The 21,852-nt window shown below is 41.1% G+C and overlaps 1 protein-coding gene across 5 annotated transcripts in view; it reads left to right on the top strand.

Moving 5' to 3' along the window:
• allc (allantoicase) overlaps nucleotides 1–21,852 on the top strand; it is a 77,201-nt gene that overhangs the window by 22,009 nt on the left and 33,340 nt on the right. For all 5 annotated transcript variants that reach the window (XM_063038300.1, XM_063038314.1, XM_063038305.1 and 2 more), the window contains exons 3-6: nucleotides 962–1,012; nucleotides 7,054–7,141; nucleotides 9,214–9,339; nucleotides 13,936–14,015. In XM_063038300.1, coding sequence (XP_062894370.1) covers nucleotides 962–1,012; nucleotides 7,054–7,141; nucleotides 9,214–9,339; nucleotides 13,936–14,015 — 345 coding nt within the window. The remainder of the gene's footprint in view (nucleotides 1–961; nucleotides 1,013–7,053; nucleotides 7,142–9,213; nucleotides 9,340–13,935; nucleotides 14,016–21,852) is intronic.

The following is a 21,852-nucleotide window of genomic DNA, read 5'->3' as shown; positions in this document are numbered from 1 at the left end:
TGTCACCTCTTTCTAAAGATGTAATTCCATCCCTTCCCAACAGAGCCACACCATTGCCTGTGCCTTCCTGCCTCTCCTTTCAATGCAAAGTATATCCTTTGATGTTAAGCTCTCAACTATGACCTTCTTTCAGCCATGACTCAGTGATGCCCACAACATCATACCATTTAATTTCTAATTGCAGCATGAGTTCATCCACCTTATTCCGAGTGCTACGTGCATTTAAATACAACACCTTCAGTCCTGCATTCTTCACCCTTTTAGATTATGCCTCTGTGGTACAGCTTAACTCCTTGCACTGTTTGCATTTGCACCCAATCATTGGCTTGTCCTCCGTTACATTCATATTACTCCCATCATCTACTTGTAAACCTGCCGGCTCATCCTCAGCTCTATCATACTGGTTCCCATTCCCCCTGCTGTATTAGCTTACTTAAACCATTATTTTAACCTGAATCCTAACCCTAACCCTATTCAATTCTCTTTCCCATTTTTTTGTGCCTTTTCCTTTCTCTATTTTGGTCCGTTTAATTTTCACTGCTAACTTCAAGACACATTAGTCTGCGTGTGACCTTTTCCAAGAATCTCCTAGAGAGCTCTAGTGCTTATAATGAGAGTAGCTTGGAATGGAGATCCAGGAGACTGCAGATGCTGGAATGTGGACCAACCATCCATCTGCTGAAGGATCTCAATGGATTGAGTAGCATCTATGGGAGGAAAGGCAATGCTGACAAGCACTACATCTGAAACGTCGATATTTAATTTCTCCCAAGGATGCAGCTTGACTCGTTGAGTCCCTCTAGCAGATTGTTTGTTACAGTCTGCAGAGACTCTGGCAGATACTTCTCACCACCCACAGGAAAATGTCTTCCCCTGTTCAGTCTCTTCCCTTGTTGATAGATTAAAAAAAACCTTGATACATTAGGGACAAATTCACTTTTTCCGCTCTTCTGTCTTCCAGATCCTGTTTGCAACAGATGATTGGTTTGCAGCTGCAGAGAATCTTTTGAAGGTAAGTGAAAAGCATGGAACATATTGGTTTATTTTATGGCGCTGAAATGGCTGTACATTGAAGCAATCCCTTTACCCTTTGTGCCCTGTATTACAATGAGATAGTAAATCATAGAAGTAGAATTCAGCATTTGGACCAACAAGCCAGCTCTGCCTTTCGATCATGGCTGATTTATTATTCATCCTGCTCTCTCCCCATAAACTTTGACACCCTAAATAATCAAGAACCTGTCTACCTTCAATTCCAATGACATGGCCTCCACAGCCTTCTGTGGCAATGAATTCCATGGATTCACTACCTGCTATCCAAAAAAAAAAATTCCTCCTCACCTCTGTTCTGAAGGAACATCCTTTCATTCTGAAGCTGTGCTGTCTGGTTCTGGACTCTCCCATTATTGGAAATATACTCTCCATGTCCACTCTCTATAGGCTTTTCAATATTCAGTAGGCTTCAATGAGATTTCTCCTTATTATTCTAGACTACAGTGAATACAGGCCGAAAGCCGTCAAATGTTCCTCATACATTTACCTTTTATTCCAGGGGTCTTTCTAGTTAACCTCCTCTGGACCCTCTCCAATGCCAACACGTCCTTTCTTCAATACATGGCCTAGGCTGCTCACAGTTCTCCGCATGTCATCTGACCAATTCCTTATAAAGCCTCAGCATTACATCCTTGCTTTTATACGCTAGGCCTCTGGATGGGAATACTAAAATTGCATTGGCCTTCCTTACTAAACATTCAGCCTACAAGTTAACCTTTAGAGAACTAGCAGTAGGATTTCCACATTCCTTTGCACTTCCATCTTCTAAATTTGCTCCCTGATTAGAAAATAGCTTGCGGCTTTATTCCTTCGGCCAAAGTGCATGGCCATTTACTTCCCTACACTGTATTCCATGTGGAAGTCCAATTTCACCCTACACGTCAACGACAGTGATACCATCCTTCCTGATAGGCTGAATTCCTTCTAAGCACAATTTGACACAATGAATGACATGACTTTCATTGACATTCTGAATGTTAAAGGGCCTGAAAAGATTACATATGGCAAAGTTATTTCCCATGGTAGGGGAGTCTAGGACAAGAGGGCATCACTTCGGGAATGAAGGACATCCATTTAGCCAGAGATGCGGAGAAATTACTTTAGTCAGAGGGTGGTAAATCTGTGGAATTTGTTACCACAATCAGATGTGGAGGCCAAGTCACTGGGTGCATTTAAGGCGGAGATAGATGAGTTCATGATTAGCCAGGGCATCAATGCTATGAGGAGAAGGCAGGGGAGTGGGGATGACTGGAAGAATTGGATCAGCCCATGGTTGAATGGCGGAGCAGACTTGATGGGCTGAATGGCCTACCTCTGCTCCTATATCTTATGATCTTATGGTCTTACGTCGAGGAAAGCCCCCCACCCCCACCCCCACAGAGGGGCAGGCTTCCTGTCAGGCCGCAGCTGAGGTGAGGAGGATCCAAGCTAGGGTAAACCCCACAAAGTTTTGGGTCTAGCTGTGGTCAGGTGCAGAGGGATTGTGTGGCCCATCTAAAAGGGGTCTTAACAAACATCTTTCACATTTCTTTACAACAGTTCACTGTCCCCGCAGGCTTCAAGCAGCCACCATCATTCTGGTTCCTAAGGGAGGGACGGCAACTGGCCTAAACAATTACCAGCCAGTTGCACTGACCTCGACATTAATGCAGTGCTTTATTGGACCCTTTCCAGTTTACTACCACTTAAACCAGTCCACTGATGATGCCACAGCCTCGACCCTCCACTTTCTCATGTCCCACCAAGAAAATGGTGCCTCATACACCAAGATATTGTTCATTGACTTCAGCTCCGGGGTTAACATGGTCATCCCTCAGAGGCTGGTGGGTAAGCTGTCCTCAGTGGGATTCAACGTCCCTCTCTGTAACTGATTCTTGGACTTTTTCACAGATAGTCCAACTTTGCAGCAACATCTTGCTGAGCACTGCCCCACCCCACCCCCAGGGCTGTGTACTCAGCCCGCTGCTGGTTATCTTGCCTGCTCGTGACTGCACTGCCAGATTCAGCTCAAACCAGACCATCAAGTTCACTGATGATACAACATCAGCAACAATGATGAGTCGGCATACAGGGAGGATATAGGGAAGCTTGTCAAGTGTGAGGACGACAACCTGAGTCTTAACGTAGACTAGGCAAGAGAGGTAATTGTGTATTTTAGGGAGGTACAGGTTGACCACTCTCCATTGCACATCAATAGCTCTGCTGCGGAGGGAGTGAAGAGCACAAAGTTCCTTGGTGTGCACTTAATGGATGATCTAACTGTCCCACAACACCTCCTCATTGCACAAGAAGGCATAGCGTTTGTCTACACTTTCCGACAATATTCCAACAGCTTTCTACAGGACCATCATTGACAGCGTCTTGTCTGGCTGCATCATTGTACGGCACGGATGTTGTAAGGCATTGGACTGCAAGACCCCAGAGAGGATAGTGAAAATCACCAGTGTCTGTCTCTCTCGTCCCCCACTCCCCACTTGTGACATTTACTTTGCATACAAAGGGCCGGAAGCATTGTTGATGATCCCTATCACCCATCTCACAATCTCTTTCACCCACCCACTACCATCAGAAAGGAGGTACAGAAGCATAGGATTGCCAGATTGGGTAACAGCTTCTTCCCCAGGCTGTGAGACTAATGAATACCCTGGCACCACCAAGGTCTTGTCACGAGGACAGCAAGCTGTTTCAGGTGACTTCAGAACTTTCAGTTTCCAAAGAATCTCTCTAGTTATGGTAACTTCCCACACTTCATGCCCCCGACACCTGGAACTTTCACCATACTGCTACTATCATCCAAAGTGAAGACTGATGCAAAATACTTATTCAGTCCATCTGCTATTTCATTGTCCCCCATTATTACCTCTCTGGCATTGTTTTCCAGCAGTCCAAAATCCACTCTCACCTCTCTTTTACACTTTGTGTATCTGAAGAAACTTTTGGTATTCTCTTTAATATTATTAGGTATTAATTTTGTATTCTATCTGTACCTTCTTAATGACTTTTATTGTTGCCTTCTGTTAGTTTTTAAAAGGTTCCCAATCATCTAATCTCCAAGAATCTTTGCTCTATTATATGCCCTCTCTTTGGCTTTTATGTTGGCTTTGACCTCTCTTGCTAGCCATGGTTGTCATCTTTCCTCTAGAATACTTCTCCCTGGGATGTATGTATCGAGAGCCTTCTGAACTGCTTTCAGAAATTCCAGGCATTGCTGCTCTGCTGTCATCCCTGCCAGTGTTCTTTTCCAATCAATTCCGACCAACTCCTCTCATGCCTCTGTAAATTTCTTTACTCCACTGTAATATTGATACATCTGACTTTAGCTTCTCCTTCTCACATTTCAGGGTGAATTTGATCATATTATGATCACTTATCCCGAAGGGGTCTTTTACCTTAAGTTCTCTAATCAATTCTAATTCATTGCACAACACCCAATTCAGAATAGTCGATTCTCTACTGGGTTCAACAACGGGCTGCTCTAAAAAGCCATCTCGTAGGCACTCTAGAACTTCCCCCTCCTGTAAATCAGCACCAACCTGATTTTCCCAGTCTACCTGCATATTGAAGTCCTCCATGACTATTGTAACATTGTCCTTTTGGCATGCATTTTCTATATCCCATTTAATTTGTCAGCCACATCATTACTATTGTTTGGGGGTCTGTCTATAACTCCCATCTGAGTCTTTTTACCTTTGCAGTTCCTTAGCCCTATCCACAAAGATTAAATACCTTCTGATCTTATGTCACCTCTTTCTAATAAATTGATTTCATTTTTTAACAGCAGAGCAATCTCGTGCCCTTTGCCTTCTTGCCTATCCTTACAAAACAATGTGTATCCTTGGACATTAAGCTCCCAGTTATAATCTTTCAGCCATGATTCTGTAATGCCTACAACATCATATCTTCCAAACTGCAACTGTTCTGCAAGTTCATCTACCTTATTCTGCACATATTCAGATACAGTACAACACCTTCAGTCCTGTTTCACTCTTTTCGATTCTGTCACACCATGCTCAACCTTTTGATTCCTAACTTTGTCTGAAGCATTATGTTAACCACTACACTACCATAGTGCCTAAAACTTGCACCCACCTATTGTTCCTCCTTCAGCATATCTACTTACCTCTTTGCTACAAGGAGTGGTAGATTTAAGATGAACTCCATTTGTCCAAAGTGTTATGAGTGCAGAGTGACAGTAACAGAGACAGTTTGATTTTCATTGTTTCAAGGTGACCAAAAATTTGGTGGCATATATTAAAGGTGTGCATTCCAAACTTCTCAGTTATTTCATGAGTGTTCTCCCTGTACAGTGATTTATTTCCCAAGTTCTTTCTTTTTTAATCTTTTTATTAGTTTCATAAAATATAAACATAACATAATAATAGTACAAAGTTATTGGGAATACATTGTTGTACTTAACATGAATAATTATAGAACCAAATAGTACTTAATTAACAAAACTCCCAATCATATAGGATACCAATGAATAATACAGAACAAAAAAAAATCTGGACAAAAATCATGAAAAAAGAAAAAAAACAAAAAAAACCCCCTAAAAAAACTAATCTAAACAGAATTAATCAACTAAACTAAAAAAAAAAAAGACCTGGGCTGTTTTAACATCGTATTTCCCAAGTTCTAACAAGAAAAATATCCCTTGGAGCTTTTACCATTTTCGTAAATCTCTGGAACAGAAAGAGAATATTCCAGTATGACATTGCTTTCAGAAAACTGCACTTCTGACATTGTAGCAATTTCTCAGCACTGAACAAAAATGTAAACATCAAATTGGAACAACTGTCACAGAAATATATTTACAAGTGTAGAAAACATAGGGGCTATTTTTGTTCATTGGACATCAATATAATATTGTACACATACTAATACTGGGTACAGTAGCATAGTGACTGTTAATGAAAGAGCAGTGAGAGATTTGGACAGTTGACCCAAAGGTTCGGTTTCAATTCCACTACTGGCAGGTGCTGAAATCTGAAGTAGAAAAGCACTGCTGGAGGAATTTGGGTTTGAGGGTGGGGGGTGTTAAGCAACATCAGCTAGTTGACGTTTCTCATCCAGACCTGTATGTAGACTGAAACTGTAGAGGGAAGATAGCCAGTATATAGATGTGAGAAGAAGGGATGTGACAGAGGCTGGTAGGTGATAGGTGGAACCAGACAAGATACGGGAATGATACATCAATACACAGATAGTAGGGGATACGGAGAGGGGATTGTTAAGACACAGACTGATAGGTGACAGGTGGAAACAGATGAGGAAAACAAAAACTACTGGTGAAACCAGGCACAGGTATTTAAGTTCAAATAATGAACAAACCTGGAATTAACAAGAAGCTAATCTCAATAACATGGAGTTGCTAAAATATTGCAAAAATTTGCCTGTGTTACTAATGTCCTTCAGAGATCTCCCATCCTTACACTCTCTGTCTATATGTGACCCCAGAGTAAGCCAGTAATTGCTCCTCAGTTCAGAGTCTTAGGCGAGAAATCAGAAGCAAAATCTAGAGCGTGGCAACAAATAAATGTACTGGTGATGCTGACTGAATGGACACTAGGGATAACTCACCTGAGCTTTGAGAAAAGTACGTTGGAGAGTCAGTGCTGTCCTGGTGCCGGCCTGAATCCTCTGCTCACAAAACTAAAATTGAACACAGTGAACATTCACCTCCGGAGAACAGCCCACCCGAGTGATATTCCCTTGCCCCATGCCCATCAATACTTCCTCGTCAATATAGATGAAGATTTTGTTGTTCTCTATGCCTCTGATTAGTGGGAGTATTGGCAAAAATTTCTGAGGGTACTCCCCTAGACTACCTTTGACATCTGTCCACCAGCCATTTATTGCAATAGGAGCAGGCAACCAAACTGTTGGACAAACAGTTCTTAAAGATGATAACTTCATTCTATGAGCAGAGCTGGGTACAAGGGAAATATATTGAATACCACACACTCAGACTGTATATCTTAATTTTTAAAACATTTTTAGCCTGAAGCACCGCAATGGAAGGCCCAAGAATTTACAAATTTTGGCAAATGGATGGATGGATGGGAAACGAGGAGAAAGCGAATTCCAGGTGGGTCAAAGTCTAGAATATACACATTTAAAACTAATCAATATATATCCTACTAGAATCTTACCAGGTAGAACTCTGTAAAAGCAGACCCATTAATTTGACATACTGTATATTTAACTGATAAAACAGGAATTCTTATTTAATCTAAAGGAGAGCAGCATGACAAATGCTTTAGACTTTGCAGATAACAGGCCGGAAAGTACAGGGGTGAGAAAAGATTGCCTCTTATGGCCCATTTGGGTAGGCACTAAATAGAATATAAAGACAAAGATCAGGCAGAATCGGGAATAAAGATTCATGCTCCAGTCATCTGTTAAATGCACGGAGGAGTATTGTGTGATCTAGTGTTTTGAAGTCGGAGAAGAAATACTATTTAGCATTACAAATACGAAATATCTTCAATCAATACAGCAGAGCTCTTTGCTTCTGGTAAAGGACAATATGACTACATTTCAAATGGTCGTTTGATCACAATGACAGCTTTTTAGATTAGATTAGATTAGATTAGATTCAACTTTATTGTCATTGTGCCAAGTACAGATACAAAGCCAATGAAATGCAGTTGAATCTGGATCATGGTTTTTGAAAGCTTCAAACAAGGTGATACCTCATATTATGGCAGAAGCTAATTGTTCAGGCTGTTCGGGGTGGAGACTGGTTGAAGAGACAGACTCTCTCTTGTCCCTGTGAATAAACCCGAGGATGGCACAGTAGTGCATCTAGGAGAGCGACTATGTCATAACACCAGCAACCCGAGAGCAATTCTGCCCTTGGGTACTTCCTTTCGGTTCCTCTTGTGACTGGATTGATTTTCTCTGGATGTTCCAGTTTCCTTCCACATCTGAAAGATATGTGGGTTGGCAGTTTAACTGGGAACTTTAAATTATCCATAGTGTGCATGTGAGAGGTTAACTGGAGAGACATTAATGTGAGTATGAGGAGAATTTGTGGTTGATGAAAGGCAAGTACACTGTGCCCTGTTGCCATGACTCCAATCCTACCTTGAATTCTTGAGTACATAAGACAGTAGGAGGTTGTGCATCACTCCTCAGGAAGGATCAGATCATCAGCTGACAATTTTGCTTTCTTTAACCTTCCTTTACTCTGCATTCACATCCCCGGCATCCTGACGTCCAACTTCATCTGGCGTTCTTTTGATGTACTGTAAAACAGCTATGAAGTTTCCGGAAACCTAAGTCTCCACAATGTACATGTTTTCCTTTAAGCTGATTCCCTGCCTGGAGGCTTGTCTGATTGATAAATTTAGCTCCTGGTTGGGTGGTGAATGCTCCAGAAAAGAACAATGAGATTAGAAAGTTGAGATCCAGTTTTGCCAGTTTATTTGTCAGACCAGGAGGAAGTTCCTTCAGACCAAAAATACAGCTGTACAGCACTGAGATGATGGTTCCAGTTCTTTTCAAATGAGATGTAGAAACACTTAAATTGAAGGAACAGAGCTTCTCCAAAGAGTTTTCAACAACCACTCTCCGGAAAATGAATTGGAAATGAGCTGCTTAGCAGAAATAGGCCAGTAATTTCTATACTTCTTAACCTACCATGTACCCCATTTTAAAGGGTTAAATTTACTCTCCACATTTTTATTTGTCAATGACCTGCACTGCATTTTTCTTGAAGGACTCTTTTTCTATTTGACTTGAATGTAATAGAAATTCATCTCTGGTTAGCAGTGCTAAGCGCTCTTTTATGTGTTCAGTTGTAGTCATAGTAAGTTAGTTTTGGAAGTAAAGTTGAACAATTGTACTTGTTTAGCACAAGCCCTCCAAGACAAATGTTTACTTGAATATTTATTTATTAATTAAAATTGATCAGAATTGGACAATCTTATAGATTTTTCCTCCAATATGTAAATAATGTAATAGCCAATTTTCATGTAGTCAATTTTATTTTCAGACAGAAAGTTGTGTCTTGATACTGGCTTTCCAAGAGTTCACATCATTCAAAAAGTTGAATCCTTCAAACTGTGCTTGATTCCGAGCATATTCTTGACTTTTCTTCCTTCCAGTGTATTGAAGCCTAACCTTTATACATCAGTACATGTTTGTATTTCATAGGTCACGACTGGTGTGTTATCCAGCTGGGTGTGCCTGGAGTCATACATGGAATGGATGTAGATACTTCCTACTTCACTGGCAATTATGCGCCGCGTATGTCAATTCAAGCAGCGTGCTTAAATACTGGTTAGTAAGCTGTAATTTACTAAAACTCCTACATAGTTTTAAGACATTGAAAAGCAATGAAAGTTCTGCACACTAATTATAGTTTTCATTTATTCCTTACTATGTTTTGGACCTCTAAAATGTATGTGCCATTTCCTGGGCAGATGGGTGGGAAAATGATTAGAGACACACCTTTGCATATGACACTGGTAGACTATAGGCCAGCCTGATTTCCCAAGGTTCCAAGTTGTGGCCTGTTATAACTGCTCTGGGCTTTGTGCCTGTGGGCTCAGCAATGTTTACTTGGCTCTGCGCTGAACTGAGACTGAGGTTGTGATCTGCACTGGGCTTCGTGCCTATGGACTCATTTTTGTTCTGAATGCTATTTGCTTCCTCTTACTATTTGCATGATTTGTTTTTTTTTCCTTTCTGCACATTGGGTGTTTGATGGTCTTTTTTTATGGGTTCTTTTGGGTTTCTTTGTTTTGTGGCTGCCTGTAAGGAGACAAATCTCAAAGTTGTATAATGTATACATAATTTGATAATAAGTATTTTGAACTTGAACTCTGAGATACCCCTTTGCTTCTCCTAGACCTTCACCATTTGAAATCATGAACTCCTGCTGTGACAATCATTGTACTGATATGGTGCATCAATGTGTTTGCCTAATTCATTGGCGTATACTTAATCATCAAGTGAACTGGTTTAAATACATTATGGGTAAAATTTAGAGCTTACAATACTTGTAACTTATTTTAAATCTGCCACTGACTTCTGTGCTTCACACATATTTAAGTTATTTTCTATTCTCAACAATGGATGTTACACATGGTGAAGTATCTATTTAACCTTTTTGACCAATGTATTTTTGGTTTAAGGCACAAAATAAACATTCAGTGGTACTATTTGTCAATATTTTAATAATTTCAGAATGTGACCACACATACTGATAAGGAAATATGTATAACCATAAAACAAGTTCTGAGACATCAAAAAAGGTACCGACTGTAACAACTAACAACTTACTTGCAATATGGAATGAGCTGTATACAATGTCCTTCTAAGTTTTTAAAACTCTCCTTATGACAGTGAGCAGCACAATCGCACAGCTAGTAGTGCTGCTGATTCACAACTCCAGCAACACAAGTTCAATCCAGGCCTCCCATACTTTTAATGGGTGGGTGTTTGTATGTTCTCTCTAACACTACATGGGTCTCCTCCAACATCCCAAATATATGCATGTTGTCAGGTTAAGTAGCCCATGTAAATTACCCTTATATAGCTGGGTGGAAGAAACTGGGAGATCTTGATAGGAATGTGAGAACAGTAAACATTGTGTAGGCAGTCCCTATTTAGTTTGGGATTCACTCTAGTTTTGGGCTTCCCTGTCCTGGGAAAAAGACTGTGACCATCCACCTTATCTAATCCACTCATGATTTTACAAACTTCTGTAAGTTCATTTGTAGCTTCCTGCTCACTGGGGAAAACAGTCTCTGTCTATCCTGTTTTCCTTCGCAAATCAACCCCTAACAACATCTTTATGAATCTTTTCAACACCCTCTGTAGCTTAATCACATGACTCCTATGGCGGGGGAGAGGATGACCATATCCATTCACAATGCTCCAGGTGTTGTCTCACCAGCATCCCACAGATCTCTTTGCCATGAAGGGCTATGCAGGCTCTCGGAGAAATCCTGCCAGGCCAGTTGCCCAGCTTATTTCCCCCAGTCAGTTCTCCTTCACGTATCCATTAACCTCCCTGTTGCCCAAGTGTATAAAGGACAATTTAAACTGTCAGCTTGCCCTTGGCTTATTGGAGGAAACTGGAGCATCTACGGCAAAGCTATGTGGCCAAAAGGAACTCTGAGTTATATTATATGGAATAAGATTATCCAGTTCAATAGATCCACATGCTTGTCAACTCTTCCCTAATTCACCCTACACAAAAAAAACAAAGTCAAAGTTGAGTTTATTGTCATCTGCACAAGTCCATGTGTGCACAGGTGCAATGAAAAATGCACTTTCAGCAGCATGACAGGCACAGAGCATCAATACACATCATTAACAAGCAAAACATAAATTATACACTATTTTTAAAAGAAAGGACACAATTAGCAAAAAATCATGAGGTCCATTTTAGTGCTAAGTGATGAAAGTGGTCATAGTGATTAGGACTATTCAAAGTTCAAGCACATTATTATCAAGTATACAATTTTGAGATTCATCTCCTTACAGGCAGCCACAAAATAAAGAAACCCAACAGAGCCCGTTTGAGAAAAAGACCATCAAACACCCAATGTGCAGAAAAAAAATTGTGCAAACAGTAAAAGTAAGCAAATAACATTCAGAACTGAAGATCATGAAAGTGAGCCCACAGCTCATAGCCAGTCATCCAGGGGCCTGTTATTGCAGACCACAGCCTCGGTTCAGTGCAGAGATGTGTAAACCTCATGGAGCAGCGAGCTGAATACAGGCCTGTCCCTCTCTCTGGCCCTGACACCCAGACCTCTTTAATCTTCTCTGACACTTAAATCGGGCAAACTGGGTTTGTTCCTTGCTCTCAGACCCGGGCTCTGCTGCCTCGATTCGGCCATAGCCAACCTATTCAATTTGGCCTGGCATTTAAATTGGACAAACAGCTGGTCATTCCTCGCTTTTGTCCCAGGCCCGGCTGCTTTGGTACACTCTCGGGCCTGGGCCCTATTGGCTCAGTTCAGCCCATACATGACCTTTCCAATCTTGTACAGGTTGGTTCATGAACTTAATTGTTGAAGAGAAGTAGCTGTTGGTGTGGCATTTCAGGTTTCTGTATCTCCTGGTAGTTGCGAAAAGAAGCCATGGTCCAGTTGGTGGGGATGTGCCTCGTGTAGATAATACCAATGGTGGGAAGGGATGTGTCTTGATGCATTGGGCTGAGTCATTTACTCTCTGCAGTTTTTAATGTTCCTGCACATTCAAATTGCTGTACCTTGATGCAACCAGTCAGGATACTTTCAACAGTACACATGTAAATGTTTGATAGTGTTTGGTGATATTCTGAACCTTCTAAGAAAGCAAAGACCCTGGCACACCTTACTTGTGATTATACTACATCTACAGTACGTTCTGGGCCCAGGACAGGTCATCTGATATGTTAATGCTCAGAAATTTATAGCTGCTGACCCTCTCTGCTATCAATCCGCTAATGTAGACGGGCTCATGCTCACTCTGCTTCCACTTCCTGAAGTCAACAACCAGTTTTTTTAGTTGTACTGACTTTAAGTAAGAGGTTGTTGTAGTAACACCACTCAAAAATAGTGGAGGAGGCAAAGCACGCAGCCTTGAGACAATTTAGAGTGCCAAATTAATCTACCAACCAGTGAGATTTGTGACATGTCAGGAAACTCATGCAATCACAGAGAGAAAATAAAACGTCCAGATAGCATCTGAGGTCAGGGTCAAATCAGGTTTGTATGAGTGGATTTTACATATTACACCTCCATTGCCCAAGGTGTTTCTGATTTTACAATTAATTGTCACTTCTCCCAGTTTATTTATCTTCCGCTGTTGCAGACATGTGGCACAGGGAGCTGATGTCCTTCATTGTACATGCTAAGTACTCCTCGTCTAATGTGATGTTGTGAAATATGGTCCTTGAACCCTGCTTCTGTAATTTAGTTCCAGGAATGTGAAAAGAACTGAATTTCAGAAAAAAGAATTAAACAGGCACACATTCCTACATTATGTATCTCATGTTCATTATAGCTTATTTTTCTTAATTTCTAATTACTATGATTAAGTTTGTACTTCAAAAAAAGTAGAAATTGCCTTCTGCTTATCGCTTCTTCCATTTGCAGAATAGTCGGAAGCCCTTCCCAAACAACTTGCAAACTGCAAGGTCCTGTAAACAAGAATAATATATTAATCTGTTTCTTTTAGTGAACGTTAGCTCAGGAACTGTGAGAAGCTCCTGCCTGCACTTTTCTGAATGGAACCGTGGGATCATTGGTTAATTGGTTTACTATTGCCACATGTACTGAGGTGCAGTGAAAACTTTGTTTTGCATGCCCAACCATTTGGATCATTTCACCAGATCAGTGCATTGAGGTCGTACTAAGGAAAACGAAAACAGAATGCAGAATAAAGTGTTACAGCTACCAACCCATTTTATTTTGTGTCTGCCTGAGAGAATAAACTGGACTGGGATTACCTGTTCACGTTCTCAGTATCACTCAGTCTAACTTGTAAGTAGTAAAATGTGGTTTGACATGTAGCTTTCTAACGCTGCTCCCTTGAGCATGTGTTATTACCAATTGTTCCCTTCCACACCAAGTTCCTCAGAATTCCTCAGCTTCTTATACCCACATGGATGTAATGTCCAACTTTAACTCCTCAAATATGTAGTGTTGATCTGTATGTGCACAATAGATGATAGGATTAAATATTTGAGGGAAAATCTTTACTGTGTTCAGCCTCACATGAGTAGTCTCCGATGTCAATCTGAATGGTAAGAAGAGTCCAGAGCTACCATTTTCCATCACTAGGCATGGTCTGTAATCTCCCTTACCTTACACCTATGAATCATGTGCTCTTTGCATCTTATCTACAATATGATAGCATATCTATCTATCTTACTAGATGCTGTTCCAGACCTACCTTCAAGAGGAGAGAAAATTGGAACTGCAGCTTCAGAGGAGGAATATGAAGCTATTGGAAAGGTTTGTCAAAGATGTTTTTGCAATCTCCTTATTGTAGATAACCATGACCTCCGTTTGGCAATCTTGGTTAAAGTCTTGACCAAGTTATAAAATAGTAAAGACTGTTCCATTAAAGTGCATTTTTGCTGTGTGTGTGAGTAGGTCAATATTGTGAATGATCTGCAAATATTCACACTGTATAACCAGTGGGTCAAGTACATTATCACATGTTAAACTTCAGAAAATATATTCTGTAACATCAAGATATTTCTTTTCTAATAAAGCAGAGCACTAAAAGATAGTGCTGTAAATTTTTCAATGTCACTGGTGTAGAGTTTGAAGGAAATGTATCTTCTGGATACTTAAGCCAGGAAGAGTCATAGAACTCTACAGCATAGAAACAGGCTCTTCAACCCACCTAACCTGTGCTGAATCACTAATCTCCCTAGTTCCATCGACCTTCACCCTGATTGTAGCTCTCCACACACCTCCCATCCATGTACATATCCAAATTTCACTTAAAATTCCATATCCACCACTTGTGCTGGCAACTCGTTTCATACTCTCACCTCCTTCTGAGTGAAGACATTCCCCCTCATGTTTCTCTTAAGCATTTCACCCTTAATCTGCATCTGTATTTACTCAGGAGATGGACACAGAGTCTATAGATGTTAGTAATCCAGCAGTGAGGTCCTGGACCCAATACAGATTACAGAGAAGGAGGCGTTTGCTGTCTTGAGACAGATTACAGTGGATAAATGGGCTTTAGTTGTAGTCTCACCTAACCCCAGTGGGAAAAGCTTGCTTGCATTTACCCTATCTATACTCCTCCTAATTTTGTGTACCTCTATCAAATCGCCCCTCAATCTTCAATGTTCTGGGAAATAAAGTCCTAACCTATTCAAGTCCCTGTAACTCAAGTCCTGGCAACATGCTTCTAAATTTTCTCTGCACTCTTTCAATCTTATTTATGTCTTTTTTGTAGGTAGGTGACCAAAACTGCACACAATACTCCAAATTAGGTCTTACTAACATCATATAAAATTTCAACATAACATCCCAATTCCTGAACTCAATACATTGATTTATGAAGGCCAATATTCCAGAAGCTTTCTTTACAGCCATATCTACTTGTGATGCCACTTTCTAAGAATTATGGATCTGTATTCCCAGATTCCTTTGTTCTACTGTACTCCTCAGTGCCCTACTGTTCACAGGTTAAAACCTACCCTGGTTGGTTCTCACAAAATGCAATACAACACGCGTGTCTGCATTAAATTTCCACTGCCATTTTTCAGTCCATTTTTCCAGCTGGTTCAGATCCTGCTGCAAGCTTTGATAGTCTTCCTCGCTGTCCACTACACCTCCATTTGTTTAATTCATAAATTTACCACATTCTCATCAAGATTGTTAATATACATCACGAACAACAACTGACATCGATCTCTGAGCACACCAATAATCACTGACCTCCAGTCAGAGAGGCAACTATCTACCGCCACTCTGACGTCTTCTGGGAAACCAATGTTTAATCCAATGTACCACCTCAACTTGCATGCCAAATGACTGAAACTTTTGACCAAGCTCACATGCGGGACTTTGTCAAAGGCCTTGCTAAAGTCCATGTGGACTTAACATCCACTGCCTTACCTTCATCAACTTACCATGCACAAAGCCATGCTGACTATTCCTAATCTATCCCTGTCTGTCCAAATATTTACCCATATATATTCGGTCCCTTAAAATACTTCCCAATATCTTTCCCACTTCTGCTGTCAGGTTCACCAGTGTACAATTCCCTAGTTTACTCTTAGAGCTTTTCCTCTTAGAACTCTTACTCTTAAAGTTTGAAAAATCTCTGTTATCCCCTTGCAATTTCTGCACTTGCCTCCCACAGGGTCCAAGGGAGCACATTTTCAGGCCCTGGGGATTTATCCACTGTAATCTGTCTCAAGACAGCAAACACCTCCTTCTCTGTAATCTGTATTGGGTCCAGGACCTCACTGCTGGATTACTAACATCTATAGACTCTGTGTCCATCTCCTGAGTAAACACAGATGCAAAAAATATATTAGATATCCCCCATCTCTTTTGTCTCTATACATAGATTACCACTCTGATCTTCCAGAGGATCAATTTTGACCCCTGCTACTCTTTTACTCTTAATATATCTGTAGAAGGCCCTAAGAATCTCTTTCACCTTGTCTTCTAGAGCAACCTCATGACTTCTTTTAGCCCTTCTGATTTCCTTCTTACGTGTTCCTCCAAACAGCTGCAGTGATGTGGACTACAAATTACAACAGGAAATAGAAAAGGCTTGTCAGAAGGGCAGTGTTATGATAATTGTGGGGGATTTTAACATGCGAGTGGATTGGGAAAATCAGGTCGGCACTGGATCTCAAGAGAGAGAATTTGTAGAAAGTCTGCGAGATGGCTTTTTAGAACAGCTTGTTGTTGAGCCCACTAGGGGATCGGCTGTACTGGATTGGGTATTGTGTAATGAACTGGAGGTGATTAGAGAGATTGAGGTGAAGGAACCCTTAGGAGACCGTGATCATAGCATGATTGAGTTCACTGTAAAATTTGAAAAAGAGAAGCCAAAATCTGATGTGTTGGTATTTCAGTGAAGTAAAGGAAATTACAGTGGCATGAGAGAGGAACTGGCCAAAGTTGACTGGAAAGGGACACTAGCGGGAAGGATGGCAGAGCAGCACTTGCTGGAGTTTATATGAGAAGTGAGGAGGGTGCAAGACAGATATATTCCAAAAAAGAAGAAATTTTCAAATGGAAAAAGGATGCAACTGTGGCTGACAAGTGAAGTCAAAGCCAAAGTTAACAAGGAAAGGGCATACAAGGAAGCAAAAATTAGTGGGAAGACAGAGGATTGGGAAGTTTTTAAAAAGCTTACAAAAGGAAACTAAGAAGGTCATTAAGAGGGAAAAGATGAACTATGAAAGGAAGCTAGCAGATAATATCAAAGAGGACACTAAAAGCTTTTTCAAGTATATCAAGAGTAAAAGACAGGTGAGAGTAGATATAGGACCGATAGAAGATGATGCTGGAGAAATTGTAATGGGAGATAAGGAGATGGCGGAGGAAAAGAACAAGCATTTTGCATCAGTCTTCACTGAGGAAGACATCAGCAGTATACTGGACACTCAAAGGTGTCAGGAAAGAGAAATGTGTGCAGTCACAATTACAACAGGGAAAGTACTCAGGAAGCGAAATAGTCTAAGGATAGATAAATCTCCCGGACCAGATGGAATGCACCCTCATGTTCTGAAGGAAGTAGCTGTGGAGATTGCGGAGGCAATAGCAATGATCTTTCAAAAGTCGATAGATTCTGGCATGGTTCCGGAGGACTGGAAGATTGCAAATGTCACTCCGCTATTTAAGAAGGGGGCAAGGAAGCAAAAAGGAAATTATAGACCTGTTAGCTTGACATCGGTGGTTGGGAAGTTGTTGGAGTCGATTGTCAAGAATGAGGTTACGGAGTACCTGGATGCATATGACAAGATAGGCAGAACTCAGCATGGTTTCCTTAAAGGAAAATCCTGCCTGACAATCCTAATACTATTTTTTGAGGAAATTACAAGTTCGCTAGACAGGGGAGATGCAGTGGATGTTGCACATTTGGATTTTCAGAGGCCTTTGACAAGGTACCACACATGAGGCTGCTTAACAAGATAAGAGCCCATGGAATTACGGGAAAGTTACATAGTGGATATGGCGTTGGCTGATTGGCAGGAAACAGAGAGTGGGAATTAAGGGATCCTATTCTGAATTGGCTGCTGGTTACCAGTGGTGTTCCACAGGGGACCATGTTGGGGGCCGCTTCTTTTTACATTGTACATCAACGATTTGGATTATGAAATAGATGGCTTTGTGGCTACGTTTGCTGATGATACAAAGATAAGTGGAGGGGCCAGTAGTGCTGAGGAAACAGAGTCTGCAGAGAGACTTGGATAGATTGGAAGAATGGACAAAGAAGTGGCAAATGAAATACAATGTTGGAAAGTGTATGGTTATGCACTTTGGCAGAAGAAATAAATGGGCAGACTATTATTTAAATGGGGAGAGAATTCAAAGTTCTGAGATGCAATGGGACTTGGGAGTCCTCGTGTAGGATACCCTTAAGGTTAACCTCCAGGTTGAGTCGGTGGTGAAGAAGGCGAATGCAATGTCAGCATTCATTTCTAGAGGAATAGAGTAAAGGAGCAGGCTTGCTGAGCTTGTTGAGGCTCTATAAGGCGCTGGTAAGACCTCACTTGGAGTACTGTGGGCAGTTTTGGGTTCCTTATTTAAGAAAGGATGTGCTGACATTGGGAGGGTACAGAGAATATTCACTGGAATGATTACGGGAATGAGAGGGTTAATGTATGAGGAACATTTGTCCGCTCGGACTGTATTCCTTGGAGTTTAGAAGAATGAGGGGGGACCTCATAGAAACATTTCAAATGTTGAAAGGTATGGACAGAGTGGATATGGCAAAGCCGTTTCCCATGATGGGGGAGCCTAGTACGAGATGGCATGACTCAAGGATTGAAGGGCGCCCATTCAGAACGGAGATGCAAAGAAATTTTTTTAGCCAGAGGTTGGTAGATCTATGGAATTTGTTGCCACGGGCAGCAGTGGAGGCCAAGTCATTGGGTGTATTTAAGGCAGAGATTGATAGGTATCTGAGTAGCCAGGGCATCAAAGGTTATGGTGAGAAGGCGGGGGAGTGGGACTAAATGGGAGAATGGATCAGCTCATGATAAAATGGTGGAGCAGACTCGATGGGCCGAATGGCCGACTTCTGCTCCTTTGTCTCCTTTGTTCTCTTGTACTACTTGTACTCTTCAAGTCATTTGTTCCTACCCATCCATATCTGCTATGCATCTCCTTTTTTCCTTTCAGAGCATCAATATCTCTTGAAAACCAAGGTTCCTGAAATGTATTGTCCTTGCCTTTTATTCTACAAGTTCCTTTTTGTACTCTCAAAACTTCACTCTTGAAGGCCTCCCACTTTCCAAGTACAGCTTTGTCCTAAAATAACTGGGCCCAATCCACACTTGCCAGATCCTTTCTGATATCATCAAAATTGGCTTTTCTCCAATTTAGAATCTCAATTTGAGGACTAGATCTATCCTTTTGCATAATTATCCTGACATTTATGGCATTACGATAAATAGAACTAAGTGTTCTCCTATGCAAACTTCTATCACCTATCTTATCTCAGCCCCGATAGGAGATCTAGTATCACACTCTCTCTTGTTGGGACCTCTATGTACTGATTAAAGAAACTTTTCTGAACACATTTGACAAACTTTCCCTTCCAGCCTTCTCACAGTATGTGAATACCAGTCAACATTTGGAAAATTAAAATCACCGTCTATCACAATCTTAAGTTTCTTGCAACAGCCTGTGATCTCTCTATAGGTTTGCTCCTCCAAGTCCTGCGGACTGTTGAGTGGTGTATAATATAGTCCCATTAAAGTGGTCATATCTTTATTATTCCTCAGTCATACCCGTAAAGCCTCACTAGAAGAGCTCTCCAGTCTGTCCTGACAGAGCATTGCCGTGACATTTTTCCTAAGTAGGAACACCACCCCTCCCCCTTTAATCCCTCCTGCCCTATCAGGTCTAAAACGATGGAAGCCTGGAAGATTGAGCTACCAGTCCTGCCCCTCCTGCAAACAAGTCTTGCTAATGGCTACAATGTCATAATTCCATGCCTGAGCTCACCTGCCTTTCCTAAATATTCTTTGCATTGAAATATACGCAGCTCAAAACATTAGTCCCACCATGCTTGTCCTTTTGATTCCTGACTTTGTATGGAGGCTTAACAACATATTTCTTCACAACCACTCCACTATCAGTTCTGTTGCTCTGGTTCCCATCCCCCTGCAACTCTATATTAACCCACTCCCCATCCCCGTGCAGCACCAGCAAACCTTACAGCTAGGATATTAGTACCTCCCAAATTGAAATGAAAAACATCCCTTCAGTACAGGTTCAACCTTCCCTGGAAGTGAGCCCAATGATTAAAAAATATGAAGCCCTCCCTCCTGCACCAACTCTTTACCCATGTTTTAAACTGTATGATCTTCCTATTTCTGGCCCCTTCCGCACATGGTCTGAACAGCAATCCTGAGATCACAGCCTTGGAAATCCTATCCTTTATATAGCACTTAACTCCCTGAACTCACTTTGTAGAACCTCAGCACCCATCCTACCCATGTCATTGGTACCAACATGGGCCATGACCTCTGGCTGTTCACCCTTCCACTTAAGAATGCCATGGACTCAATCAAAAATGTGCCTTATCCTGGCACCCAGAAGGTAATAAACCATCTGGGAACATCATTCTCGTCCACAAAAGCTCCTTTTTGTTCCCCTAACCTACAAATCCTCTATCATTACAGCTCGCTTCTTATTCCCCCTCTTCCCTTCTGAGCCACAGAGCCAGATTCAGTAACAGAGACCTGACTCATGTGGCTTTCTTCTGCTAGGTCATTCGTCCCAATAGTATCCAAAATACTATACCTGTTGTTGAGGGAAACAACAAAAGAGGTACTATGCATTGGCTGTCTATCCCTTTCTCCCTACTGACAGTCACCAGTTACCTGTGTCCTGCACCCAAGTATAACTACATCCCTTTATCTCCTGTCAATCAACCCCTCGGACTCCCCAATGATCCGGAGTTTATCAATTTCTTAACACAGTCTGTTAGAAGCTGCAGCTGGATGCACTTGTTGCAGGTGTAGTTATCAGGGACACAGGACACCTCCCTGACTTCCTACATCCCACAGGAGGAGGATTCCAGAATCCTGTCTGGCATCCCCAATGCTCTAAATGTGCAAGAAGAAAGAAGTAAAGACTAGATAATGAAGAAAAAAAATTACCTTTGGCCTTCACCTCTCCTAAGCCTCGATGAGCTGAAGTTCAGCTCCTCACTCTAACAAAGGCCCACTCACGTAATGACCGCTCTGCGTAAACCTAACTTCTTTTATTGGTCCTTGCCAATTGCTTAATTATGCTGATCCAAAGTCTCCTCAGGAACTGTGGCATGCAAAATTGTCCCTGCTCACTTCTTTTAAACTTGCTCTCTGTTCACACAATCTGGTATCTCTTCAGGACAGTGGCATGCAAAAAGTGCCGACTGCCCCTACACGCTTCTGTTAAACTCTCTCTCCCTTTCCTCAACCATTTGTCAAATTCAGTGATGCATTAGCACAAAATCAGTGGGTGGATTTGAAACTGTGAGGTTAATATTGTTCATGATCATTTAGTAGTAAATGGCACATCCACTTTGAGGAAAGTTGCACAAATACATTTATATATCAAAAATGTCTCCCTGACTTATACTACTGCAATATTAGCTTTATAACAATAGTATTCCTGATACGAATGGAACTCCCATAACTGTATCAAATTGTCCTGCATTTGCATATTTCATTGACACGATCATGTCTCAGTGAGTTGTCTTGTCATCACAATTTTTAAAAAATGTGACAATTGCTATGTTAAACAACCTCTCTGTTATTGAAGATAAACTAGTGAGGAAACTTATTCTTACAGAAATTGTTACTGGAAACATGAAGATATAAAATTAAGACTTTTCTCTGATTTTCCTTTCAACTATAGTTTCATATTCTGCCCTTTATCTTAATCCAATCTTTTTGCTGTTTATTTCTCAAGTCCTCAATCCAATCAGTCAAAGCAATTTACAATTATTGCTTTTTTTCCTTTTCCCCTCACCATACAGCATTGGCATCCCTTCAAACACACAAAATAGATTGAGACTGAAACATGCTCAATCTTTAACTGTTGCATGCCTCACTACAACAAAGTCTGTGCCATATATAAGTTATTG

The sequence above is a fragment of the Mobula hypostoma genome, chromosome 2, assembly GCF_963921235.1.
Source record: "Mobula hypostoma chromosome 2, sMobHyp1.1, whole genome shotgun sequence".
Taxonomy (NCBI): domain Eukaryota; kingdom Metazoa; phylum Chordata; class Chondrichthyes; order Myliobatiformes; family Myliobatidae; genus Mobula; species Mobula hypostoma.
The sequence above is the reverse complement of the archived record's forward strand: the minus strand, read 5'-3'. Positions and strand labels throughout refer to the sequence as shown.